This window comes from Pezoporus flaviventris, unplaced genomic scaffold, assembly GCF_033815535.1.
Source record: "Pezoporus flaviventris isolate CSIRO_AGI_PZ_B2104156 unplaced genomic scaffold, CSIRO_AGI_Pfla_v1 ptg000078l, whole genome shotgun sequence".
NCBI classification, from domain to species: domain Eukaryota; kingdom Metazoa; phylum Chordata; class Aves; order Psittaciformes; family Psittacidae; genus Pezoporus; species Pezoporus flaviventris.
The window spans coordinates 14,342,974-14,370,616 of record NW_026892626.1 but is presented as its reverse complement, the minus strand read 5'-3'; the positions used below and the strand labels follow the sequence as shown (position 1 = coordinate 14,370,616).

The 27,643-nt window shown below is 44.3% G+C and overlaps 1 protein-coding gene across 4 annotated transcripts in view; it reads left to right on the top strand.

Moving 5' to 3' along the window:
• MAD1L1 (mitotic arrest deficient 1 like 1) overlaps nt 1-27,643 on the top strand; it is a 369,229-nt gene that overhangs the window by 178,493 nt on the left and 163,093 nt on the right. For 3 of the 4 annotated variants that reach the window (XR_009746997.1, XM_061474039.1, XM_061474042.1), the window contains exons 13-14: nt 3,290-3,346; nt 22,820-22,908. Coding sequence is in view for 3 of the 4 variants with exons in the window: in XM_061474039.1 (XP_061330023.1) it covers nt 3,290-3,346; nt 22,820-22,908 (146 nt within the window). In the remaining variant the exon portion in view is untranslated. The remainder of the gene's footprint in view (nt 1-3,289; nt 3,347-22,819; nt 22,909-27,643) is intronic. The other variant, XM_061474043.1, reaches the window with a different exon arrangement.

Genomic DNA, 27,643 nt, shown 5'->3' with positions numbered 1-27,643 from the left:
TCTTTGGCTGTTGCTACTACTCTGCTATGCCGTACCTATGAGCTGTTTAATGTGCAACGTCGAGGAGTAGATTAATGCAGGTCCACAAAGAGAGCGCGCTTCGATTTGCTAATTGCTTGTAGAGTGGAGGGTATTGTGCTGTACAGAAAGACTGTTCATTAGAGACTGAGTAGTTAATTTTTGCCTACAAGTGAATCTCACATTTGAGCTGCTTCCCTGTCGGGGCAGTTGGCTAACGTTCAGCCCCCAGAGAAGAGCGTGGGGCTGGTGATGCACTCGGTGTTAACACCTGCGTTGTACACACCAGATTGCTTCAGCTTCATTCACTAAACCCTCCCTGACCAGCCTCCTCCAGCATTGTCAGTGAAGGCTGACTTTTGGGAGGTATAAAAGATGAATTATTGATGCAGGGAAGAAAACAACAATTCAGAACTGTCTCCTTAGGAGCTGAATCGGTTCCTCTCCTTGGAAACCATTCCTGCTCCTCTTTCAGCCCTGAGCTGCACTATCCCTGTGAGGCCGGAACACAGGTTATCTTCCCCTTCCTGCCATGCTCTTCTTTTTAGGATGACAGTAGCATTGACAGTAGATTAGGCCGTGTTGTCATGTAAGATGAATGTTTTGAATTGACAAACTTTTGGTTTTGAGGCTGAAAGTAATTGACTGAAATACTTGAGAGGGTTTGAGTTCTTCCTGCTTGATTTTCTTTTACCTGGTTGTGTTCCCTTCAGAGGGCAAATTGGACTTTACATGTGTTTGTATATCTGATTCTTAATAACTGCTTGCTTATCAGATTTCTTAGTGCTTAAACTCAGTGATCCATGGGAATTTTAACATGTGTATTAAGTAATGAGAATTTCCTTGGGGCTTTAAGTTAACTTTTATGCACAGTCTGAAAATTCAACATGCAAGTCTACCCTGTGGAGAGATCCCAGAGAAACCAAGTTGAATGTGATCAATCAAAAAGCCTGTAAACCAGCTGAGCTACATATAGGTAGGACATTGCTTTTCCCAGTGCAATAAACCGTATGCTGGGCTCCATCAAAAGGAGTGTGTCCAAGAGGTTCTCTCCCTCTACCCAGCTTTCATGAGAGGCCCCGCTCCTGCAGTCCTGCTCTGGGGGCAACAGCATAAGAAAGAGGGATCTGTTGAGAGAGTCCAGAGGAGCCCATGAAGATGCTCTGAGGGCTGGAGCACCTCTGCTCTGGAGACAGGTTGAGAGAGCTGGGCTTGTTCAGCCTGGAGAAGAGAAGGCTCCAGGCTGACCTTAGAGCAGCTCCCAGTGCCTAAAGGGGCTACAAGAAACCTGGAGAGGGACTTTTTACAGGGGCCTGTAGGGACAGGACAAGGGGGAATGGCTTTAAACTGACAGAGGGGAGATTTAGATTAGACATTAAGAAACAGTTCTTTACTGTGAGAGTGGTGAGGCCCTAGTGCAGGTTGCCCAGAGAAGCTGTGGCTGCCCCATCCCTGGATGTGTTCAAAGCCAGGTTGGACACAGGGGCTTGGAGCAACCTCTTCTAGTGGAAGGTGTCCCTGCCCGTGGCAGGGGATTGGAACTGGAGGAGCTTTAAGGTCCCTGCCAACCCAAACCAGTCTGTGATTCTAAGAAGCTCTGAAATGGGACTGGCAAACTGCTCTTGCATTCGCTACAGATAACCCTTTTGTGCCTGCTGATGCAGGTGTCAAAGACCCTTGTACACCGTGTCCTTCCTGACCACCCTGAATGGCTCGGGTTCATTGCTCATGCTTTTGTTGGCTGGAAGTGGCCAGAGATGATTAAATAGAGAAATCCAACAGTTCACTCCTGAAAAGGTAAATTGCAGGAAACAACATAGCACTATTTCTTTCAGGTCTGTTCTGGTAAACGCCTGAAGCGGGGCTGCGTGCAGGGCCTCAGTACCACTCCAGGGCCCTCTGCAGCTCCTTCCTTCCATGGCTGTGGTGGTTGGCAGCTTCCCTGAAGCCCTCTGATGAAGTGAGACATGGGGATAAGTTCAGAGCCCAGTTTCTTCTTCATAATTAAAAATGTGTGCATCTGTCATGCTGCTGGTGATTAGGTTGTATTTTCTTGTGGCCTAGAAGGAATATGGCAGTGAATCACTTTGCAAGCAGCTGTCCTCTAACAGCTGAGCTAGGTTCAATATTTGATTTAAGCTAATAAAAAGTCTGGGGTAGGGCTAATGTTTACAAACTGGACGTGATAAAGCATTCAGATCATCTGTTTCCCAGCCAGGCAAGAGCAGGCGCAGGGAACCCACTGAAAGTTGGGGCTTTGTCTCATGATTCCATGCCTGCCTACATGGGCACGGGCAGGAAGGACCCCGCTCCGGCCCACGAGTGCATCGGACAGCATCTGCTGTCCTGGAAAAGCCTCCTGTTTTCCAGCTGTATTGTTGTAACAACTCTCAACGCATTAAATATGTCCCTTTTGGTCTTCTGTGGGAGTTGTAGGCAAACCATACATTTAAAACATCTTTTAATCTTCATAAATCATTTCTTCCAGCAATCTAGTCGGTTTAGTTGCTGTTCTCTGAATTCCCACTAGTTAGCTACTCTTTCCCTTTGAGATGAGCTGCCTGGAAATAAATGCAATGAAAGAAACCTACTCTGTGATTTAATTCTTACCTGATTTCTTCTCCACATCGTATTGATCTGCTGTTATCATGCTGCTGGTTTGGACTTCCTGTCCAAGGTTTGCCTATAGGTGTCTGCTAGCATAGCAGCTTGAGAGGTGTGGGTTTGGTTATTTTCACTCAGCCATATTATACATCAGGTAAATTATGGAACATTTCCTGCTTGTATTTCTCATTTCTTCCATCCCTTTGTATTGGTTCTCTCCTGTCCAAAAGTTTTCACAGCCTCTTCCTGAAGAAAAATGTGTCAAGTCTTTTCCATCCTTCACCAACTAGTGATGGACTCAGTCTTGGTGGATCTGTCTTAGAGCTGGCTGGCACTGGCTCTGTCAGAAACAAGGGAACCATCTGGCAGCTTCTCACAGAAGCCAGCCCTGTAGCCCCCCAGTACCAGAACCTTGCCATGCAAACCCAGTGCACACAGGTTGCTCGGAGAGGTTTTGGAGTTCACCCCTTTGCTGATACTCAGAACTCAAGTGACAGGAGCTGAGCCAGCTCTGGGCAGGGATTGAGCTGGCTTCTTACAGTCGGAATTACTGTGATTCTGTAGAAGTCTGTACCTGGGGGACGGGGCTGGGGGTGTGACAAGGAGTGCAGTTTTTGTACTGATAATATGATCTGGACTTCATTTCCTATTTTTCTTTGTGTTGAAGGCTCAGCTGTCTCAAGTTCTGGAAGAAGTGGGGAATCACAAGCAAAGAGCAGAGATGGTGAGTGTTCATCTTTTTGGGTTTTTTACAGTGTTTTACAGACCATTACCATGCAAAGTTCAGTTCACTGAAACAGTGGATCAGTTCCAAACATTCAGAAATGAATAACAAAGAAGCATTGTAAAAATTGGTATTGTTACTGCTACTCTTGGCACCATAGTCACCTGCAATAAGTGTTGGATGAGATCTAGTGGTCTGTCTCCCCTTTTTTTTGCCAATTTCCTTTCTCTTTGTTAGCAGTTCTAGAGTAAAAGCAAGCACTGAATTTCATACTGAATTAACTCCTTTCTCTGGGGGCTTTTGATTCAGTCTCAAGTGTGCAAAGGACAAGTAGAAGAGATACAACAGAATTGCCAAAAGTGCTTTTTACAATATCTGTTAATTTTCTGCTGGGTTTGTCTATTTTATTGGCAGTTCCCTTAAGGGGCAGAAATAATAGAAGCCAGAAAAGCAGGCTATAGAGAAGTTTATGTGCAGTTTCATGAGTATTGTATATGATTCTTCTTACTCAGGAATAAATGAGGTGTAAGCATTAAGTTGTTTGTGAACCAGTGTTTTTGCTAACAGGAGAGTTGTGGGATTCCTGCAGCTCTTTGTAGTCACAAGAAAAACCTGAGCAGTACCCAAGATACCCACTCATTCTATAGATGTGTTTTATACTGGATTAACTTTATTACTAATGAAAAAACAGGCATGCATCACTGGTTAGTAAGTAGGTACTGAACAGACATCTGTTCTAACATCCAAATCATAAACTCTGGTGCTAACATGAGTCTTTTTAGACTTGTGTTTAACTCTACTAGGGTACTGAAGGGCAGAACTGACATGTCCCTGCTGTCCTGTTAAGAGGTTGCCATACGTATGGTAAGATCTTTGATGTAATTTGTGCTCCTTGTTGTTTCAACATCAGCCTTTTTATAATGAGAGTGTTAAATGATCCCAGTTCTGGGGTGCTCTTACGCTGAGGGCAAACATTTTGTCTGCCCAGCTGCTTTCTGTGGTTGACACAGGTCAAAACTGCCATGTCCAAAGAAAACTGAATGAATCCTATTTCCCATCTGATCTCATTACGTGCTGCCTTGTTCCAGTTTGGAATTCTGTATAATCAATTTTCCATTGTGCTCACTCTACTTACCAGAGGAAAATTCGCTGTTATGTTTCAAGTGTTGTAATGTGTGGCGTTTTTAAGCGTTTCAAAGTTTTTCTTATTAAGCCTGAATTTTGAGTTGTTTGTTTGCCTCTAAAAGTTTGTTGTATTGAACAGGCCAGCAGAGAGCTGGAGAAACTGGAACTTCCAGTGTTGAAGCATTAATTGGTGTTGTGCATCATCCATCAGCAGAGGATACAGCAGCCGTCGGTGTACAGTGCCTACTCCCAAGGGTTACTCAGGAGGAGACTGCACACCTTGTGATCTTCCAGTAAAGCTTACCTCAACCTCACACAAATAGCCTGTGCTATGGGGTGCTGAGACAATTGTGAGGTGTAGGCTTTATTCAGTATTTTGAATTGCATTCAGTAAATATAGGAAAATTTCTTCATACAGGGGGAGAGAGATTGGTTTTGCCTCTTTCTCCCTTTTGAGGGGAAACCTGACAGTATTGCTGGCAGTATCTCACTGGTGGTAGATGGTTCTTCTGCATCCCCCTTCTGAAAGGGCAAGATGTGTCACCTCTTGTCTTCTACAATGTTTGTGGCAGAGGTGTGCCCCTTTGTATGGGGCTGTTCCATGAGCTGCCTGCCCCAGTGCTCAGCAGTTACACCATCAGCCCCACTCTCCTCCCTGCCAAACAACAAAATGTTCCTTATGTGTTTTTTTATTCCCTCCTCTCCAGATCAGAGTCTCACCTGGATGGCCTTATTTTCAGACTCCTTTAAAGCAATTGTTTGCCTGATTTGGATTCCTGGCATCTCGCCTTCCCTTTCATCTCTCTTCCCCTTTTTCACCTGCGATCCACTGCTTGTTAGTTTGATGTTAAGCCTCCACAGCTGGGGGAATGCAGAAGGGCTTGTCCTGCTCTGGGTGCTGATGAATGTGGATATTGCTTTTCATCAGCCATTCTGGAAACAGGCTTATGGCCCTAAGTGAAATGGAATAAACACCTGTCAGGTGCTGTCATACAGTTTGCTGAGTCTTTGGTCTGCTTCTGGGATAAACCTCTGTAGAGGTGACGTCTCTGCTGCCATCCTCAAGAGTGCTCATGGCATTGCCACCTTCCCCAGACCACTGGAAATGAAGAATGTGCTGTGGGGGCAGTAAATTGGCTGATTGGATCTCACTGAGGAGTTTGATAGGCTTCCACGTATGCTTAAGGAGGCGTCTTAGATGCCCTGGTAAATAATTTGTTCTTTACATAGCAATAGTTAAAACACTTGTGAGATAAATCTGATGGCAACATGGCCTCAAGAAGACAGTGCCAGCATGCTCTGTGTCCTTGGGAGGAGGGGGCCTTACCTAGTTCAGGGAATTGTGTCCGTGGGGATGCTATGCGAGGAAGGGTGGTGTGTGCTACAGGGGACACCGTGCAGGGCCAGGGCACAAGGTCTTGCTGGAGGAAAGTGAGATGGACTTGCACAGACTGCACCGAGGACTCGGTGTATGATTTCCTTGCTTGCCAGCTAACAGTGAGTTTACTACTGGAAGAAAAGAAAAAAAGGAAAGAAATTTAAACATCTTCAGCTAATTACAGTTGACAAGACAAAGGCAGTTCGACTTTCCAGTATTAATTAGCAAACCCAGAGTAATTAGCTTGTATAAGCACAATTCATGCATCTTTCCCTAAATGCAATTAATATTGCAGGGGAGGACGTCTCTGGGCTGGGCTTCTGTATCATTAACATCCTTTGCCCTAATTAGACACGGCCGGTAGTGGCTGGAGAAATGGGTTTGTGATTACAACCATAAAAAATCCTCTAATATTTTATATCCTTCAGGGAACTTGAACCTTGAATTTATTTTCTGATGTAAGAAAAATTACCCTTATCATTGTGCTGTGTAATTAACAGTGAAACTTTGATTTTTCTCTCCTTCTAACCCTTCATTTATTTATTTAGCTTTATTCACAGTTTGAGTGTGTTCCTGTTGTAAGGGAACAGTCTTCTGAGGAGTGGCACGTACCTGAGGCACTGGTCTGATAGGGCTCAGATGATTTAGTTGTCCCACGCATCTGTGGGGTTTGTGTTTCTTTCATTTGCTGAAATAATGGGTTTTGTTCTGAATTGGTGTTGCTGCCCAGGCACACTTCTTTCCTGCAATTGCTGTATATGCATGTATGCATCTTTCTTGACCATTTTAGCAGCACTGGAAGCTTTCTTCATCAGGGCTCCTGCTCCAACATCTTCATCTCCTGGATGTGCCTGGAGATTGTTCTCAGAGTTCACATGTGGCTCCCTGTTTTGTGGTTCAAGGATCTATCTTCTTATGGTATGTTAGCTTAATGCTCTACTGGCAGAGAGCTGAGAGTTTGCTTCCCTCACAGCAAAATGTTGCTTGTGGGGAATGCTTTCTTGTTTGTTATATTCTTTTTCTTTCTCTCCCTGAGGAAGGGAAGCAGAAGATGTGTTATTTTTTCTAATTTTCATTTGCCTTTTTCATATCCCGTTATAGACAGGAGGAAATTGTTTGGCTCAAGCTTGCCATCCAGCAACAGCTGTGGTCCCTGATCTTACACTCTGGGTCTGGAGCAGGGGGCATTCATGTCAAGAGATTTTTTTTCTCCATCATTAATCCCTGAGGGAAGTCAGCTTGGTATTAAAACCAGATCACCTGTATTTTCATTGCCCTGAAGTGCTCTGGGTATCTTTTGGCTTTCATCTTCAAAAGACAGCTTGGCCCATGTGGGCTCTGAAATCTGTAGACTGCTCATTGGAACAAATTAGATTTCACTCCTCAGCAGATTAAAAAGGATGGATATAAGAATCAGAAGAATTGCTTAGCAGGGTGGGAGGTAAAGAAGATTTGAAGTCCAAGAATGTAGCTGTCACAAAGTGAATGGCATAAATGGAGTGTCCATATAGAGGAAATAAAGATAACTTAAAATGAAATAATGAATGCCCCTTGCCTTGAGTCAAAGTGTGGGTTAGCATTCTGCAAAGAACAGGAGACCTTTACTTAATGGCAGCAGGTCAGGAATAGGTAAGGAGCCAAATCATGTGTTCAGTCTGATGAAACCATTGCGGTTTGGATTAATTTAAATGTCAGTACCTACACTGGTGGTTATCAAAAAAAGTTAGGAAGGTGGAAGGGAGAATACATGAAAGAAGGAAACTGAGAACACTGTGTGTGCTGTAGCTGGGAGCTGGCTATTAACTGGAAGCAATACGGTTAATTACAAAGAGTTTGGGAAGATCACAGCAGCAGGGATACATCAAGAAGAGATGCACACAGGCCATAAACCACTTGCATTGCTTTTGAAAGACACTGCTTTCTAGTGCTTGCACCAGACTTCCAGACTTGTAAGAATTGTAACTCTTGGTACTTCAGAGAAATACCTGGCAAGGATCAAAATTCTGTTACATTTTACTTTTCAGATTAGAACAATGATAATACAAAAGAAGTGAACTTCACTATTGAAAGACCTGCCCTGGGTCACTTACCAATGTAGTTTGTTTAATTCTTGGTTTAGAGTTATTAAGCACAAAGTAAGAAATATAACGACCCAGGCATAAGACCAAAAGTGGTGGTCACTAGTGGAAATGTACATTCTCTATATTATAATTTCATATTAAATGTGGGATTAGATTACTGAACCATGGGACTCATAAGTAACAGTGAAGCTCTGCTGCAACACGTATAGAACCAACAGGTTGGGAGGGGAAAGGAGACGACGGATCAGTGGAGGAAGTCTCCATCGATCAAAAGTGTATTTCATCATTTCTGAATTGATTTAGCAAAGTGCCAGCAAATCTCCTTCCCATCTGACAGATTTTATCCTAACACCTTACGTAAGAGCAGCAAACCCAAGACAGATTAGTGTGGCACTTGCCTGAGCAGCAGCATGAACACAGCAATAGTTCCACTAAGGCAATTTTAGGGAAATACCAAGTTCTCAAATCAAATTGAAAAACATGAATCTGGTTATAAAGAGGCAGCAAAAAAGCTGATCCAGAATGAAATGATATAGTAACAGAAGACTGGAAGAGGACTTTTAGATCATAAAGTTGAGTCCTTTGGTAACTAAGGCAGTTGCAGTATATACTTCGGTTCATAAATTTATCAAGTTTGTCTTGAAACTGCTTTGGTTATTTGTGCCATTCCTATCATTGAAAGACTGCTGAGAGCTGCAATCTTCCCAATTCCAACTGAAAATATATGTGCATCTAATAGCCATTTTTTTTCTTGTGCTAATGTTCTCCTTAAGCTACAGTGACTGTTCTTCCTCCCTCATATTTATGTTGTGACATATTTATCGAGAACAGTTGTTCTTCCCTAGCATTTCATTTGTCTAGGTTAAACAAATCAAGCTCTTGCAGTCTTCTCTTAAAGCAGGCTCTTTGGTCTCCTCGTGAATCCTGCTCCTTTCTTTAAATCTCTTTCCATTTCTCTCTGTCTTCTTAAAGGATGAGGAAGTAGAGTGGTCACGTCATTCCAGGCGATGTTCCAGCAGTAGCTTGTACAGAAGTATCTTCTGTGGGAGCATCTTGCACCTCTCTGTCCTGGATAAAATTGTAAAATCAACTAGGTCATCAAGTCCAACCTTTACCCTAGCACTGCCAAGGCCACCACTAGACCATGTCACTAAGGGCCTCATCCACATGGTTTGTGAGCACTTCCAGGGGCGGTGATGCCACCACTTCTCTGGGCAGCCTGTTCCAATACCTGACCACCCTTCTGGTGAAGAAATAGAGCTCAGCTCTTCCATTACAGCCTCACATTACCCATTTCCGCTGCCTCATGGCACTGGTGTTCATCCTGTGATCAGTTAATGTGCCCAAGACTTAGTCCTCCTCTCTAGTTTCTGACTCATGAAGACTCAGTTTGTAGGAATCTTTTGTGGGACTTGCACTATTATATTTCAATTCTGCTGCTGTTCCTTCACTTTTCACCTGGCTGCTTCTTTCTGATCTCTTTATGCTCCTTTGTGATAAAGCCTCCGTGCTTTGTGCTATCAGCAGTAGTAGTTTGTATTTTTTGACCCAAGATCTTCAGTGAATTTTGTTTGTTTTAAACATGTTTTCATGATCGATGTCTGAGGCAGCTTTTTCTCTATCAGGTTAGTTTTACTTCAGCAGAGCCTTTTGTTGCTTGTTTTCTCTATACACCCTTCACAGTGTTCATATTATTCTTTACTTTATCCTATTAATATAGAAATGGGATTGTTGGAAGGAGGTGTTGAAATGCAGGAGCTGTTGATGCCCTATTTCAACTTTTCTCTCTATGTTTTTGCTGTAGAGCTTTGGTTCTCCAGGTGGATTAAACCCTAGAACAGGGGGATAGGAGTCCTCAGAGTAACTCTCTGTTTCCTTTTTCGATCTCAGAGCTCTCTCACAGTGGCTGTTGTAAACAAGTACATTAAAATTAATCCTTGCTGTTCCCCATGCTGTAGGAATATAGTGAGCTCCGAGGAATAGAGGGATTATTTCTTTTCCTCCTCTTTCAGCACAGGGAATGATGAACAGCCTCAGTTGGTTGTGTTGCACCTGCTGCACATTCCCTCTTGGAAAATTCCCACTCAACACACAGAACTGCGTCAACACGAGAAGCATCTATTGTGTGTGACTGGGGGCAAAGCAGAAGGGGTGGTGGAAGCTTTGGGATCATGGTAGATGAGCGCTGACAAACTGCCTGTAGAGCAAAGAGGTGATCAGTCGCTGGCACTGCTGCACGTTAATATCTCAGTGCTATTTTAATTAGGCTGGAAGAGGAGACTCAGTGAGTCAATTCCTGTGGTTTATCTCTGTTTTAAAAATCGAGCCAGGCACATGGGATCAAACAGTACATTCCCTTCAAATTAAAAAGAAATAAACGGTCTGTTTAAAAGTCCCATTACACAAATGAACCTGCTGGTGGATCCATTAACATGAAAGTTTTATGGAACTCAGCAGCACCGTTTGGTTTCAACAGGACTGGTTTCATTTTCTCATCGGGGGTGAGAAGAGCTGACATGGGGTTAGGACTCTGAGAGGGAAGGAATGGAGCATCCTGAAGTGGAGAGCTGCCTGACTGCTGCTCCTGCCTTTGGGATCCCTGTGGGAGACCACCCTGACCCAAACACAAACAGCTGTTCCAGCTCAGGTGGGATGCACGGACAAGGACCTGACTCTGAGCCCATCATTTGGAGCACCCTCTATGCTATAGGCGCAGCCATAAAACCCAAACTGTACTGACAAACACAGTGGCTTCCTTCTTGACTATTCAACTTGGAAACAGGCTGCAAGTTGGTAATATGCTCTCACCTATGCATTGCAGGATTATAACTGGAGCAAGGACTGGGGAGGGAGAAGGGGTAGGGCTTTTGTCTCTTGAGTTGTGGAGAGGAGGAGAATCATTTTCCTGTGCAAAGGATGCTGCTGTGCTGCACTAAGAGAGGTCCTGTTGTCAATGCTGCTGTTGTCACTAACATCTGAGTTACTTGGTTAAATAAAATGAATGGGATGGGAAAATTATCAGAGGCCTTATTATAGTAGGCACAGCCTTGAGATACAAAGGCATAACTAATACGCATGCAAGTATTGTGCTTTTCTAGACTTCATTTGTGTTTACAGAGCCTGTGTGAAGTTTATGGGCTTATAACTCTTGTGGTTTTGTTTTACTTGAGCTAAAATTTCCTGGAGGGTACAGAGGCTCTCTGTTATGTTCAGCACTTTGAAAGATAGGGAAAAATCAAATGAGAGGTCCAGGATACCCCTAGGATTCCTTAACTTCTGTTCCTTTTTTCTGCCTTGCCTAAGGAGAAGCTGTAGAAGGAACATGTGCTTCCAGTGCATGTCCAGAGAGGGAAAAGAAGACTTGGTCTGTTGAACTGTCATGTTAGGATGGGACAAAGCAATCATTAATTTCCAATTTGCTTGTGACAAGGATGGAGACCAGTTTCCTCCCGCTTTCACAGACCTGAGGAGTTGTAGCTGCATCAGAAAGGGAGCATCCTGAGAGATCTGATCTGAGAAACACAATTCTGTAGGCGCAGCTTTTTCTGGGCAAGAGGAAGCATGTGAAGATCTCTACATCTAGGGGGCATTGAGGGCATGTTCAGTTTATGTGCTGGTGGATCAAAGATTGCTGGATACTTTGCTTCTTGCCCAGGACTGGCTTTGTGAGTACTGAAAGGGAGAAAAAGGCTTTAAAAACCATGAGATTTTAAGACTTAGTCCTTGCACTGAGAGCCTAATCAGCCTCCTGTGTTATATCTTCTGCTTTCAATCTTTTTGTGCCTCAGTGCCCTTAGAAGAGCTTGTTCCCAGTGGGTTTTGTGTTCGGCTGATCGATGCTGGGTGCACGTAGTAGTGGTGGTGGTAGGTTGGGGTCTCTCTGAGCTGCTCTGTCAGGGCAGCAGAGTCCTGCAGCAGGAGCTATAAAACCTAATTTATCCACAGAGAGAGGAGGATCATAGAGCAGAATTCTTCCTGTGACCTCTTAGTAAATCATGAATGGCCGTGCCCTACCTCTTTGGAATCGCTTAATTGAGGCTGACAACTCTTTGTTGTACTACAGGATCTGGCTTGTCAGGAGAATTTTGACTTATTTATGAATATTTCATTAACCTCTAAAGACTGGCTGTATAAAACCGAGCTCCTGCCAGGCCCTGTCCTGTTGAGGCTGTGTTCTGTGCTAATGTCACCCACCACACATCTATTACACCTTCCCTCCCCTCCGAGCTGCACCTCGGAGTTTATTATTGGTGGCAGCAAGAACATGTTCACCAAAGGTTAGAATGCCACATTCCTGCTTTGGCACCAGAGCTGTACACACAGTATTTGAGAGGAAATTGCTTTTTGTGCTATGATTGTTTGCTGGCAACTTGAAGGGAACCGCAGGGAATAATCCTCAGAGGCTAAAATGGGCAGAGCAGTCTTGGCAGGGCCCTGTAACCTTTGCTTTTTGGCACAAGCAAAGAGATTTCCCACTTCTTATGCATTAAAAGCCTACTGCTTCTTGTTGCAGGAGGGCCTCAGAATGGGTCATTTAGGTAGAAAATATTCAGTCTGCTCCTTAGTTTGTCCTTTGGGTGAGGGTTTGGGGAACAAGACTCCTTCAAGCATCAGCTGCTTCCTTGAGGGCAGCTGGAGGCTCTGTTGAGAGAGCTGCTGTTTCCCCATAGCTGCATCCCTTGCCTCATCCTTGTATTTCCCATCTCTGGGGGTTCAGAAACCACTCTTGAGTGTAAGCTCTGGTGGCCTCTGCTCACCCTCTCTCTCTCTGTCCAGAAAACAGTGCTCCAGCTGTAGTGAAATGTAAAATTGGGTGGAGATGCAGTGGGAGTGAGAGCAGCACTTAAAAGCATGTTGAAGTACAGGCTGTGGGTTGTTCCACGTGAGTTGAAGCAAGAGGATTAAGTTCAATTTTCAAGTCTCCTTTGCTGTCTTTACAGTATTAAGCAAAGATTGATTCCACTGTATTTATGTTAGGAGACAAAGGAACAAAAATGGATGTTAGATTCCTCTTTCCTTTCACCTTTTATCTTCCTAGGTGGTCGGTAAAAGCATAGGTTCTATGGCTGTTTAGTATGTGATGATTTTTCAACAAGAAAACTGATGGGGGGGGGGGGGGGGGGGGGGGCAAGAGGTGGGATTTCAAGCTACCAATTGCTGACTGAACGCTCTAGAAACTCCTCCAGGGTATATTTTCAGGCAACAAACTGTGTTTGAACTTTGTTCAGAGGAAATACGGCATCTTTGTGGATTTATTTGTTGCTGTGCCTATGAATTACAGCTGCCAGAAGACATGCTTCTAGCAGACATTCCTGCTGCTGCATGAAGGAAGTGACCTGTGTGATGTTCTTGAGAGCAGGTACTTCCATTGCACCAGTGCCATGGCCACACTGGACAGGGTTGCAGCACATTCAGTCCAACACCATGACAGGTTCCCTAAGGAGACTGTTACTGTGTTTTGCTGTTCTAACCAGGAATAATGGGTAGGAGGTGTCTGCTGTGTAAGGCTTAATTACTCCAGAGTTTCTTCTCTCCATGGACAGCAGCTGTTTTGCTCTCCCTGGTGGGAGGAGCTTTTGGCAGTAATTAAAGGAAACAGTCATCTACATGCTGGTGAAGGTGGTGGAGCGAGGCTGATAACAGCACAGAGGCTCTGAGCTGAATGAACATGGAAATGAGGTGATCCTTCTTCAGAATGAGCTGTTAGAGCAGAGAGAAGGGGTTTGTGCATGGAAGTGTCAAGTTTTGCTGGCACACAGTGGTGGCGAGGTCTCATAGTGGCACCTGAAAGCATGGACAGGACAGGCTGAGAGGAAAAGATTCCTTGTCTGCGCCTTCCCCTGGGAGGAAGAGTTAAAATATGTAATTATATTTGAATAAACTCAGGGTTTAAATTAACATCTCCAGTTTTCCTCTCTTGGTGGGTCTTACTGCTCTTCTTCCCTGTGAACTTTCCAGTTTTGCTCATCTTGAGCTGTGAGCCAGCTTCCATCCTGCTGAATTGTCCAGTAGTGCTTATTTCCAAACTGTCACGTCTTGCACCCATCCCAGAATACTGGAAAGAAATAAATGCAGCATAAATTGGGGAACAAAGCTCAGGAAGACAAAACTGTCAGAGCCATCCTACTTTGGTACCCATGTGATGACTGGCTGGTGTTGCATGTTACTTGCTGTTGACATGAGGTCTGTGCTGGTGACCGTGGCAGTTGCCTTCAGACCTGCTGTAGCATCAGCAGAGCATCTGAACTTCAAACAGAAGGTCAGGATTCTTCCAGAGCTAGTATATGATGTTGTATCTACCGCTTGTGAAAAAGGTCCCCAAGTGTTTCCCTGAAGGGTTACAGGAGCATTCAGGCTTGGCAAGGCTGCAGGGGTTTGCACACCCTTTGCACCTCCAGTTTGGATACGAGGTCTTGGTTCTTAGGGCATTGCTGCGAGGTAACAGTAGAGAAAAGAAATATTTTCCTGATTTTCTCTTTTTCTCTGAAATATTCCAGACAGGAGTTATTTGAAATGGGTCATCTGAGTACAGGTTAGTTACCTCCAGTTAGACATTATTGCTCATCAACAATAACCTGCTCTTGCACGGAGCACCTGTGGGTGCAGAGGTCCGCAGTTCTGCTGGACTGGGGTGTGGAGATGACCAAAGGGAGGTGGATGAGTGGGGACCATCAGGATCTGGCATCTTTGGGATGTAAGAAGAGACTTAAGCAGGGGCAGAGTCCTGGGGCAGAGGTGTGTTGTAGGTGTTTGGGGGAGAGCTTGTTGGAAGGGTTGTTCATGAGGAGGCTGGGGTTTGGAGGGTGTGACATGGTGCATCCTTCTTCACGTGCTGGCATTTGGGCATGCAGCTCAGGCTTGAGAGAGCTGAGCTTGTTCAGCCTGAAGAAGAGAAAGCTCAGGGAAGCCCATATAACAATCTTCCAGTATCTAAAGGGGGCCTAAAAGAAGCCTGGAGAGGGGCTTTTTACAAGGGTTTGTAGTGACAGGACAAGGGGAATGGCTTTAAACTGACAGAGGGGAGATATAGATCAGCCATTAGGAAGAAAATCTTCACTATGAGGGTGGTAAGACACTGGCACAGGGTGCCCAGAGAAGCTGCGGCTGCCCCATCCCTGGCAGTGTTCAAGGCCAGGTTGGATGGGGCTTGGAGCAACCTGGTCTAGTGGAAGGTGTCCCTGCCCAGGGCAGAGGGTTGGAACTGGATGAGCTTTAAGGTCCCTTCCAACCCAAACCAGTCTGGGATTCTATGATATGGGAGCATGATAATTTTGGGACCCCCTTCTCATCGGCCCTCCTTTGCAGGACAGAGCCTGTTCCCTGCAATACCCTATACCATTGTGGTTTACATAAGGAAACCTTAGATAACCAGTTTAAATAGGGTGTCTGTGTGTTCAGTTCTTCAGCTGCTAACAGCAGAGCTGTGCTTCTTTGCAGCAGGGCTGGATTTGGCTCACTGAGCTTGTCTGGAGTTTCACTTGTGCAGCACAATGTAGAGGGGAGGTGTTTGACGGAAAGCTGTGGGCTGCCTGCAGATTGGGAAGCAGAGGGGAGAGAGGTGAAAGCTCGTCAGGGCTCCCTGGGGGAGATGAATTAGTTAATGACTATGCTGTGCTTTGAAAATGCAAATGCTGTGTCAGAGCGAAGTCTGATTATAATAATCAATCTTCCTTTTGAGAGGGTGCTGGAGATGGGGAGAGGGATGAGACTGGCACTGAATTTTGAGATCCGAGTTGGTCTGCTGTTATTAAGGAAACCTTAATGACAGCCACCACCCAAGAGGGCAGCAGAGCCAGGGAGAGGCAAAAGGGGAATTTGGGAGGAATCATCCTTGCGAGTGCCGATGGCTCCTTGACAGGCTGAAGTGAGTTTTGTAATTCTATTCCTTATGTTTGTCCTGCTTGGAAAGGGAGGGGCTGATGCCTGCTCCTGTGTGTGAGCTACCTCTGCTAATAGGAAAGATAGAAACTGCCTCCTAAGCAGGATCCTCCGGGAGCAGGAGGGAGAGAAGGGTGGCTGCTGCAGCTGTCCAGCAGTGACAGCTCCTTCTCCCTTGGCACTCGATGCGTTTGTAGCGAGCGTTCCTGGTAATTACGCCTCTTCATTTAGGCGGGTGAGGGGGAAAAAGGAATATAAATTTGTATATTAACTTTAGAGATTGGAAGCAGCGCAAGGCGAACCTTCTCTCTGCGAGGTTGTATTTGGAAATGAAATAGAATGCCATGCAGTATAAACTTGAAAAATTGCTCTCTTTTTACTGCAACAGGAGGAGGAAAGCCACAGGCCAGACTGTATTGAGAGAAGCAGAAGTCAGCATATGTCCGTTTCCCAGTTTGTCTGTATCTACAAGAATATATATATATGCATGAGTACATTTTTAGGAAGCTGTTTGCTGGAAGGTTGTTTCTAGCCTTGTCTTCTCAGTGATAAAAGCACACCAAGTTTGTTAGATTGGCAACTCTGATCCAGCTCGGCCTTGTCTTTAAAGGTAACCAAGTGGGAAATAGATAGTTCTAAACTTCTTTTTTTTATTTAATATCTGATTTTCTTTGGCTTTATTGCTTTTGTTTCACAACGGCATCAAGGATTCATTTTCTCAAGGAAATGTACCAACTAATCCTGGTCTGCTTAGCCTGTTTCTGAATGTAAGTAGTATTTTATTTTGCAAGTATTATCGTATTTCTTTGAAGAAGAGTGAAGTTCACTACAAAACCTGGTGAGGTTTAGATCTCTCCCTGTGTGCTTCTCTGCAGATGTTTTAGGGGAACAGCCCTTCAGAATCTCATGGGGCTAGGTGTCGTGGTTTAAGTCCAGTCAGTAAGTCAGAGCCACGTAGTCGCTCGCTCACTCCCCCCCTTCCTCCCCACCCCACCCATAGGGATGGGGAAGAGAATCGAAAGAATGAAACTCCCACGGGTTGAGGTAAGAACAGTCCAGTAACTAAGGTATAACACAGATCACTGCTGCTACCACCAATAGTAATAATGAGAAGGGAAATAACAAGGGAAGAGAATACAACCTCTCACCACTCGCCAACCAATACCCAGCCTGACCCCCACAGTGATCCCACCCTTCCAGGTAACTGCCCCCAGTTTATATAGTGGGCATGACGTGCTGTGGTATGAAATACCTCTTTGGTCAGTTTGGGTCAGGTGTCCTGTCTCTGCTTCCTCCCGGCTTCCCCTCCCCCCTGGCAGAGCATCCTTGGTCAGAGTAAACATTACTGAGCAGCAACTAAAAACATCGGTGTTATCAGCGCTGTTCCCAGGCAGAAAGTCAAAACCACAGCACTGCACCAACTACTAAGAAGGAGAAAAATGACTGCTGCTGCTGAACCCAGGACACTGGGCATCCTGAGCAGGAGATACTGCTTGTGCTGAGCAGAATGATCTGTGGCAGTACTCAGCATGGCGTCTTACACCCTTGTATTGCTGGACACCCAGATTAAACTCACTGGTGTTCATGTATGTTTGATTTCTGTCCTGACACCAGATTTATAAGCTTATAGATAACAGGAGGTCACCAGGCTTACCATGCTGCCCTGTGGGAAGAGAGGCCAATAAGATCCTTAGTCACTGCCACATCCTTTGGAGAGAAGCATGAGTAGCATCACTGGTATAGCTGGTGTATCCAAGCACCTGGGGAACTGTAGTTTTCCAGTTTTCAAACCTCAGCATATGGGTCATACTCAGGGTCCTGTTTCTCTGTTCTTGTCTATTTTAGTGCACACTCTTCCTTTCCAAGTCTGCTTGGTTTTCACCATTTAAATATTTATGTATTTAAATAGCTTTTGGAATTGTGTTGAGACTTGTAGTCAAACACAGCCTCTCAATTCACCTTTCCATGCGGGCTTCGTGCAATTCAGTTCCTATTTATCTCTGCCTTTTAAAATCAGCTCTTTTGCCGAGGAAGGCCTTTCAAAGGATGTTGCATCAGCCCATTGTTAAATAAACCTTTAGACATTTATAATGGATTCAGCATTTCCTGCTTTTCACAGTTCCAAGAATGCTGAATGACGTGCAGACACACTTCATCAGGGTAAGATTGCTGTATCAGCCCCTCACTAAAATGCACTCATTATTCAAATAATAACTCTATGTCTCCAGCATGTGTTCTGTGAAATGTGTGTACATGATGTGGGCGAGTAAACCAGCCCCTTTCTTTTCAACATGCAAATCCTATGAAATGCTTGTGATTTTGAGTCCTTTCCTACCCAAAATGAGGCACCTGAACAAGGATGTGGTCATGATTTTGGGCAGGGTGTGATAATGTTCGGAAGTTCATAAATGTAGTTTTCAAGTGGGACTGAGTTGAGGTAGAAGTTCAAGACCTGTGGTAAGTTTCATTCTGAAGATGGGCTGTGGGCAGTAGGATGCTTTGGAAAGGTTTGTCTTCCTCAGTGCTGAAGCCTGCTGGAATCAAGCATGAGGAACACCAAGTCTGTGGCATTGCAGAGGCTCGTTTTGGAGGGGACATATATGGGTCATAAATGACAAATGCTAGAAATAAACCAAGAAAATCAGCTCTCTAAAGTAAAGTTCTGTTTCTTTGAGCTGTCAGGAGATGAATCCGTAATTTTATGTTTCTCCTGTCATCTCATATATCTTTAAATAATTCCTCCAGAAGAGAGAACCAGCAAGGAACATATTTCTTCCACTGCTGTGGGTGTTTGCTATGTCATTAACACTTGGAGGAGAACCACCATCTCGCAATCCTGTCCAGGCAGGTTTAAAAATAAGGCTGAAAGAAGAAGGATATTTCATTTAATAAAACCCTAGATGAAAATCCATCCATGTTCTTCCTTCCTCGCTTTCTTGGCTGGTAAATAACGATGACAGTACTTCTTTTGGAAAAAGCATTTGCATTTCATCTTTTGAGGCACTTGCGTATTTGTGGAAATGGACATTCTAAAATTGTTCTATATACTGGATGTGTCCTGATCACTTCTATGGAGAGCAGTGAAGCTGGACTGAAATTCATGTTTATGAGCTGAAAGAGAGTAGAAAAGGATTGAGATGAACAGGATCGTTTTAGGTTGAGAGCAAGAGGCTCCATTATATTCTGAAAACATCACATAGTCATGCTAAGTACCTGCTCATGTGTTTTATTCCCAAGTCATGGGCTCCGACATTACTCATTATTCTCCCTTTTCTATTGTCAGAAAAGCCTTGGGTAACTTAAAAACAGTATTAAAAATAGTGACTTGGTTTCTTCTCAAGTTGCTAAAATGTTCTGTGCAGTGGGGTTATTGCTGGGGGTCTGATCCTGTGTGCTATTAAGCCTGAAGCTCCTGCTCCTTAGGTCTGAAAACTTGTGCAGTTTTCAGGGTAAGAGATGCAATCATTTTGGGACAATGTTCCCTTTCTGCCCTCAGTATTAGTTAAAAACATTAAAAAGAGCAAAAGGAGCCCAGTTTGACCTTGGTGGTTTGGTACTGAATGGGGGAATACACCAGTGAGCTGTAATTCGAGCAGCCCTTTTCGCCACTCTGGATTCTGGTTTAAGGTATTCAAAGTGATGAAAGCTTAACTCAACCAGTTGTATCAAATTCTTGATAGAAATTGGAAGAATTTAGACAGCAATACTGAGTTAGTCTGAAAAGCAGAAGGAGCCTGGTGAAAGTGGCATCTGGTGAACCAGAGAGACTAGGACTGGAAATTAATTGAGGAAAAGAGATGTGGTGGGAATTAAGCAGAGAAAACAGCAAGAGGAGGTTGGGTTTCCCTCTCCTTATCCCTTCCTGAGGGCAAGTGGAAAGGAAGGGGCAAACTTTGCAACTTCAGTGGGTTGTTTCGTATTTATCACCCGGTCCCCAGGGCTGCCCAAGAGGTTGTGTCAAAGAGAATGTTTTGGGTAACCCCCTCACCTCTTATGCTTCCACATAGTGCTGAAAGTGATGTAGAAAGAGCATGGGTTTGTTTTTCTCCTCTTCCTGCCTTCCTGTTGCTTACTTTCCTCGTTCAGTTCTGCTGCTTCTTCTTCTTTTCGCTGCTTTCTGCCTTGACCACGTACACAGAACTGAGTGGAGGAGCACCTGGAGGAGCTAGCAGTGGCAGTGTCTCATGCAGCATTATGCTGGTATGAGTGTGCTGACCAAAGGCTGGTGAGATCCTGTTCTGGAGGTGAAACTGGAAAGAAGAGGAAGGTTTTATCAATGGGTTCCTTATTTCTTGCTCTTTTTTGCTCTTCTCTTCGTTCTTGTTTCATGAAAGACTTATTTGCCTGCACTGTGCCTGCACTTTGGAAAAGCATAACTGGATCCCAACAACATGCAGCTCCATCATATATTAACTAACTTTCTTTTTTGCCCTGGAAGAGACATAAAAAATACTTTTAGTACCTTCTCTGAGATTGTCAATGAGGGATGTTTCACTCACTGAAACTCTTTAACAGTTAAAGAAAACAGCATATTAATGAAATACTTAATACCTTAACAGTTTTACTTGCTATTTTATTTTCTATAAGCAGTGAGGTTTTAATGGCAATAATTTGCTCTGGCCCAAAGTGGTGCCTTGGTCTGAACTTTAGACTCTCCAAAAGCTTTAATCCAGTAGTTTTAATCCTCATTCTGGGAAGCACATCCATGTCAGCATGTAACTGCTCGAGCCAGTTTCATCTGTAAAGATCTCGCTGTGCTCTCCTCTCCCTTCTCACCTCAGGCACATCAGATTTCAGTCCAGGTAGTTTTGCTGCTTGAAAACTGGGAAGACATAGAAGTGACATAAAATACCCTTCCAGTCCCTGTGCCCTTCCCTCCTCATTCTCCTTCAACAGCTCATTCGTAGAAACCCAGCAGAATCTCATCACAGCTGCACTGAGCATACCTGGCACTGAGTTGTCACCACTGGATATCAGGCAAGACCTGTGCTGATGTTTGTCACGGCAGCATTCACCGGAGCAGGCATTCATTCCCTCTCCTATCTCCTTTTCCTGTTAACACAGTCCATTTTTTCCTCTCTATGCAGCCATCACCAGAGACCCCAGATCACACCACCAGATTACTCACCCATCCCCTCTGTACCCCCTTTTCCCTTGCGAAGGCGGCTGTGATTTATCTCCTTGTGCCGGTGAGCAGGTGGCACTTGGGCTCAAGGCTGAGCCCGCTTAGCCAGTGATAAATAACACACTTACCAGCCCTTCCATCTTCAAATGCTGTCCACATGCAGTTCAGAAAAGCAGCACAAAACTCTTTAATAGCAAACACATCCAGACTTCAGCGGGCACAGGAAATAGGAGATAGAATGAGTGTTTTCCTGCTAGAAGTAGGTAGGAATTGAAGCCTGCTCCTGGTCCCGGTACCTTTTGTTTACATTCCTGGAATTATCTAGCCTGCTTACTTTATCCCCAGCCATCTGTGATGGGCTGAGCTGGGAGAGATAAGCTCGGTAATCAGAAAATTGAGGGAAGCATTTCTGGCTGTGATAATCTTATCAGGCAGCTAATATACATTAACATTTGTACAGCCTGATGGTGCAGGTGGGGACTTTGCTTATTTTCGCTTCCTAGGTGCCTTTTGACAGAGAATGCAGGGCTTTGGGGTACCAGGGGGAAATTTGGCTAAAACCTCTTTTCTGTCCTCCCCTGCTCTGTCCCTGAAGGATCATAAAGGGGAGGGAGATTAATCCAACCATTCCTTTCCTGCCCTTTCCTGCTAACAGTGCTGCCATGCTCTGCCTGGCTGTTCTGGTAAGCATGGAAGGGCAAAGAGGCAGTATGTCAAAACCTCAGTTCTGGCTGAGCAGTATGACTGCACATGTCAGTATGCTCCTTTTCCATGGAAAACTGGGCAGTTTCTGCCAGCTTTCTGTCTCTGCAAGAAATTTCCTATTGCAATGTGATTTTGCTCTCCAGCTCTAATCCGTGCTGTGGAAGGGAATGGTGCATTAATGGATTATTTCCCTGATGCTGAGCACTGAGCTCTCTGTGGTCACAAGTTTTGCATCTGTGATTGCCTATTGCTTTCCTCCTGAGTGAAAAATATTGTTTCTGTCAATGGATTTATTAGGGGAATTAGTTGCCAGGTGCTAGAAGACAGATGACAAAAGGAAATCCAGAATCTCAAGGATGAGTGAGAGGGAGGTCTAAGCTGGGAGAAGGTGCTGGAACAGAAGTTTGGGTATCCTCTGGGTGGTTCATCTCTGCTTACACTTCATAATAAATCATTTTCTGAGGGGCTTAGAAACAAATAACATATGTAGTTTATCAATCCATGCGTTGTCTTGATAGCTGGATTCAGGATAGAGATTCCCATAAGTCAGGGAGCCTGGGAATGGTAGAGTCTGGGTAAGAAGTTTTCGTGTCTGCACAGTTTTGAAGTACTTTCTTATGAGTTCCTTCCCAAACAAGGCCAGAGGCAGAAAGTATTCTTAATTGTTTGTTTGTTCCACAAGAGCTGCCTGAGCAACTGGAGCTAAAAGTGTATATTGGAAAGTGCTGGAAATATTCCCCAGCCTTTTGGATTCAGTGTACATGTCTCAAACTTGTCTTGGACAAGACAGCGTAATCCTGTGGTTCATTTTTCTGGAGAGGAACTGAAACTAAATGAGGTTGAACTGTCAATACTGAATCTCAGGTAGCAGCAAGCTCCTAATACCTTACAGATAATGCTCTGCATCCCATTATCCATGGGGTACAGGTGAGGGAAATACCTGGAAGAGAAGCAGGAGCTTTGCTTCTGTACCTAATCTACATTGGAGAAGATGTTGGGAAAGGCAAAAGGGCAAGGAAGCAAGGTTAAGTGAGGTCTTGACATTCAACACATGGAGGACTGTGCTTCACATCTGTATCCTGGGAAAGGCCTGATCTGTGTGGAACATCTCCCCCTCCCCTTGCTGTTTGTGTGTGCCCCTTATTACTCCTGGAGGAACTAATGCCTTTTCTCTTCTGCAGCTGGAGGTGGAGATGAAAATCCTGAAGTCTCAAGAGTGCACAGCAGAGCAAAGTACCATCGTTACCAAGGAGGAGATTGACACATTAAGGTAGGCAAAGCACAGGGAAGACTCAGAAGATTCTGTGGTTTTCAGTGGAGCTAATGAGAAAGGAAATACCCCCAGGCATGTTTTCACTGCTTGCTTTGGTTATTGCCATGTCATGGTAGAGCACTAGGTGCTACATGTCACAGTCAGAACATACTGTCCTTGCATCTCTCAAGTAAGATATGTTTTCCCCAAGCACACTTTTTACTTTCCCGGCAGTTTTTATGGACATGAGAAATCCATGAAGCATTAACAGAAAGCCTCAGCCCCTGATCTCTCCTGCATTTAGATACTTTATAAGCTTTTCTATCTTCTGGGAGGCTGCAGGCTCCTTTCTTTCAGTGTTTGGGGTCTCTTGCTCTCAGTTAATTCATAAGGCTGGCTCCTGCATCCCTATTCCCACTGTTGACTTTCTTTTGTGTGGAAACAGCATTGCTGTTTGTTTCTTATTTTGACCAAATCTTGACTGTAAATACAGGATCTGTTGGCATGTGTGTGAAGAGACTTAGAATCCAGCTTTTGTAATACTGATGTGCGTGTAGCACTGGAGATAAAAGAGGGATGTTTCCCCTTGTGCATTGCTGTAGCTGGCAGAGGGATACCTGTTGTGATTCAGTGAAAGAGAAGTTACAAAACAGCATTTCAGCAGAGGATACATGAGCATTTACAAAAGCTACAGTGAAGCTAGACAACCTTCCCATGTATTTATTAAAGCATTTGCAGCTTCCATTCCAAAGCAGGTGACACAATAAATACTGAGCACAGAAAAGTTCATCTGATTCTGAATGTTTAATAAAGTTCCTTTTATTTAAGTTGAGCAAATCAGATCTTGACAGGCTGAGGTTTTTATTCTGAGTTGATGTAAGACTTCGGCTGGAGTTTCACTTCTTAATTCTGTTGTATTTTCAGTTCCATCACTATAAAGCTTTACTGCCTCATAGGACTGAAAGCAGGAGTTTGCAGCAAGCAGAATCTTACAGAAGGCAGAAATTACTGGCCTGTACGTTATGACTTTGCTCCTGTGCTTTGCCTCTGGAGCTTCTTTTATGGCTTGGAAAGCCCAGTTCCATAGCAGAGGGGAGGTGTTTGGTAATAACACATGTTCAGCTAAGCTATTCCAATACCTTTTAGGGTTGTACACCTCATCTTCAGGACTCCTGTAGTTTTCTTCAAGGTGGTAGAATAGTTCTGGAGACCCAAGGCATACATCTCCCTTTTTTATTCCATCCTCTGTTTGATTTCTGGTAAAGGATAGTATTCTATGGCTTCCCTTTTTCAGGGAGATAAACCTGTCTCCATCTGCTTCTGGGCATGTTTGTTTGACCTGAGCTCATTCAGGTCTTTCATTTGCTAAGGCGCATTAGACCCTCTGAAACCTGATGTTTATACTGCTGCAGAAGCATTCAGCACCTCCTCAGCAACATTAAACCCGTCACTTCTGATTAATGCTGTGTCTCCGTATCAGTAAAGCAAGCATCCTGTTTGCTGTCTTCTGGGAGCTGAAGGTTTTCAGAGTGTTTCTCCTGTACCTCGTCAGTCTCTCCCTCCCTCCCTGGGTTGGTCTGAGCTGCAGCACCCTTTCATGTAGGAGGTGTTTAGTCCCTTTTATTTTCACCTCCAAGACTCATTATTTGGTGTTTATCTCCACTGAACAGCACTTGCCATCTATTAACTGAGCAGCTCCAGGGACAGCGTGTGGAGGGGGAAACAGCTGGATTGCCACATAGTCCAGGACCGCTCTGCATTGTGGAAGTCTCTTGACAGTGGGGATAGAGATGTCTGGCTTTGCCCTGAATGCAAATGTGTTTCCTGGGCCCGGGGAAGCAGAGCTCCTTGTTATGGGATTGTGGTGTTTGGTTCTGCTCAAAGGTAGCCCTGAACTCCCTTAGATAATGTTTTTCTCTCTTCGTTTTCAAAGAATTTCTTTGATTACTAATCTCCTCCTTTCATGAAATCGTGTCAAACCTTTCACACAAAAAGCCATTGATGGTGCAGAGCTACATTCCAGTGATGAGCTGCTCACTGAAAGCTCTTTCAGCAAAGAGGCTAAGCTGCTGCAGTTGTTTCGTGGTGATATTTTGTCTTTTCTTCTCTCCCTCATTTCAGTACCATGCTCTTGAGGACGGTGCTGAATGTGGATGCACAGGGGCCACAGTCCCAGGATCTAATTCCAGGCTGTTTTTTTCTGTCACTTTTTACTGAACCACTTTCTTTTGTTACGGCTGATTTAACTATTTGTCCAGGCCCTGGTGCTAGTCATTTAGCTACAAAGCTGTTCCAAAAGCATGGATTTCTTTGGTTTTAAGCACCCTTTTCATTGCTGAGCTCTAACAGTAAATGACTTGGTGCAAAGTGTTCTTTCTGCTGGAGAAATGGTAAACCAGTCCCTGCTCCTTTTGCTTTACTGTTTGCTACTATTACTGCTTCAGGTGTCATTTTAGACTCTCAGGAATTCAATTCAGCTTTGCAGAATCAACTGTGTAAAGACTTTTTTCCTTATGCTTCTGGACATAAGCAGTCAGAGGGTATGGTTGGGTCTTATTGTGTGTTTTCTGGCATTTTCTGTGTGTTGGACAAAAAAACAGGGCCAAGTTCTTTCTTTACAGAAGAGGCTCTTTCTCAAAGGAGCACAAGATAAATCACTATCTTCCCCAAGGCTTTTGGGCTTCAGGAATAATGTGCTGTGGTCCACACCAGAAGACTCCTTAGGGCTCAGCTGGATGTGTCCTGTCTGTATAGCAGAGGTGAATTGGAAAGCTGTGGTGAAAGAACAGAAGGGGTTTGGAGGAGAATAAAGGTTAGTATGGGAAGGGATTAGGTCTGCTGTGCTTGTCCTGCTGTGTCTTTGTGGGCCTCAATGGGACTGGTTTACTCAATTTTACATAGCTGCTAAGGAGGAATGGGCAGCACAAGCTCTGCTATTACTTCTTCCTTCTAGAGACCACTGCCAGCAATTAATTCTGTCAGAAGGCAGGGAAGAATGCAACTTTCAAATTGGAAAGTGGGAAAAGAAACGCCACAGTTTATGAGGGAGTTATTTCCATTTCTGTAGCTTATTGTGGTCTTCAAAATCCCATTAACTTACAGTATGATGTTTCTGCTGTTCTGGACTGAGCCCAGCCTCTCCAGTTAGCTGATGTCATGAAGGAATGTGAAAAAGAGAGGAAAACCAGCAGAAGTCAGTGAGGGGATTCAGCAGAGCAGGAATGGTCTGGGAGCCTCCAGGCATTTCCGCATACACCCATTGGGTTAGAAGCTTACTTCTGAAAACAAAAGCAGGAGAGACATAAAGGTGGAAAAAAATCCATATTAATCCTTTGAATCTGTATTCACCTCCTGTGAGTGAATGAGAGCTTTTAAAAACACATCTTTTGTCTCATTTTTCTTTAGTATGGAAAGTAAATTTTCAGCAAGAGACTTGAAAGACTTTATCAGTTTTTCCTCCTTCTCTTGAGAACAAAGTGCTCTTTCGTCAGCCCTTTTATAGCTTTAAATGTGAAACTCTCTCCCCAGCATCATCGTTTCTGAAGAGACAATAAAAGCTGGTGCTAATGCTGTCATTTCTCACACTTCTTGCTGCTCCCTCTGAAATCAGATTTGTTTATATTCTGCAGATCTTACGAAGAGAAAAAGTGGTTGAACTGTTGAGTTCATGCACTGTGGGGTATAGCAAAGCAGAGAGCATTTAGGCATTAGCACCTTTTAGGGGGAAGGTGATAACTGTGCAGTAACTCCTATTTCAGAACCTATAAATAAAAGGAATGTATTTAAAAAGAGCTTCATTCAAGACTTAAGTGGCACGAGCTGAAGGACCTTTTCAGCTGGAACAAATCTGAACTTCTTCTTTCTGCTGTCAAACTACAACCCCAGTAAATCCTAAATGTTTTCTGGGGATTTAGTGACTGGGGAGGGTTACAGTAATTCAGAAGAAATTCATGTCCTTGCCAATGCCCATTAGTCACACTTGCTGGAATTCTGTCTGCTCTGCTCCTAACACCATCTCAATGCCATCTGGATCCCTTAATAGCGTCTTCCCAGCACATACATTTTCTGCTCCATTCACTAGTTTCCTGTTCACCAATAGCTTTCTCCACATGGCCGTGTCCTCTTTGCAGATGGGGCCTCTGTGAGGCATGTCCTCATGGGCGATATCCACACTGCTCTACAGGAGACCACAGAGCACACATCTGAGAACATTAAAAACCAATAAAAGATAATAAAAGGAAGTCATGGCAGGGAATTGTCATTGGTTAACTGCACTGAATAGCTCTGGACTGAGAGAGATTTTGGGATAGTGCCTAGATGCCGTTGAAACCCTTCTTCCTTTCTAAAGTAGGAGCAGCTTTTCTGTCTGGCAGCCCTTGCTCACCATCTAAATGCTTTTTAGATAGACTAAACACACACAGTGTGATGTCTCCTGATTCTCACAAGTGTCATTTCAGGAGACCTGAGGCTGTAGGGTTCTTTTCTTTTGTTCCTTCTTCTGATGTGGGACAGTGACACATCCAGTGGAGGCAATATAAAGCTCAGTTTTTAAAGCAGGAAGATCCACAAGTTTGGGCAAACAGCAGTGAATCTGTGTTCTTGCACTAGATTAGGTCTCCCGCAAGGCCATGAGGGTGGCTTGAATTTGTGTTGTGCCTGTGGAGCCTTCAACTCTGGATTAAGCTTCTGTATCTGATGTAGGAAGAGTCTTCCAGAAATGCAGAGATCTTTGCTGGAGTTTAAATATTTTCAT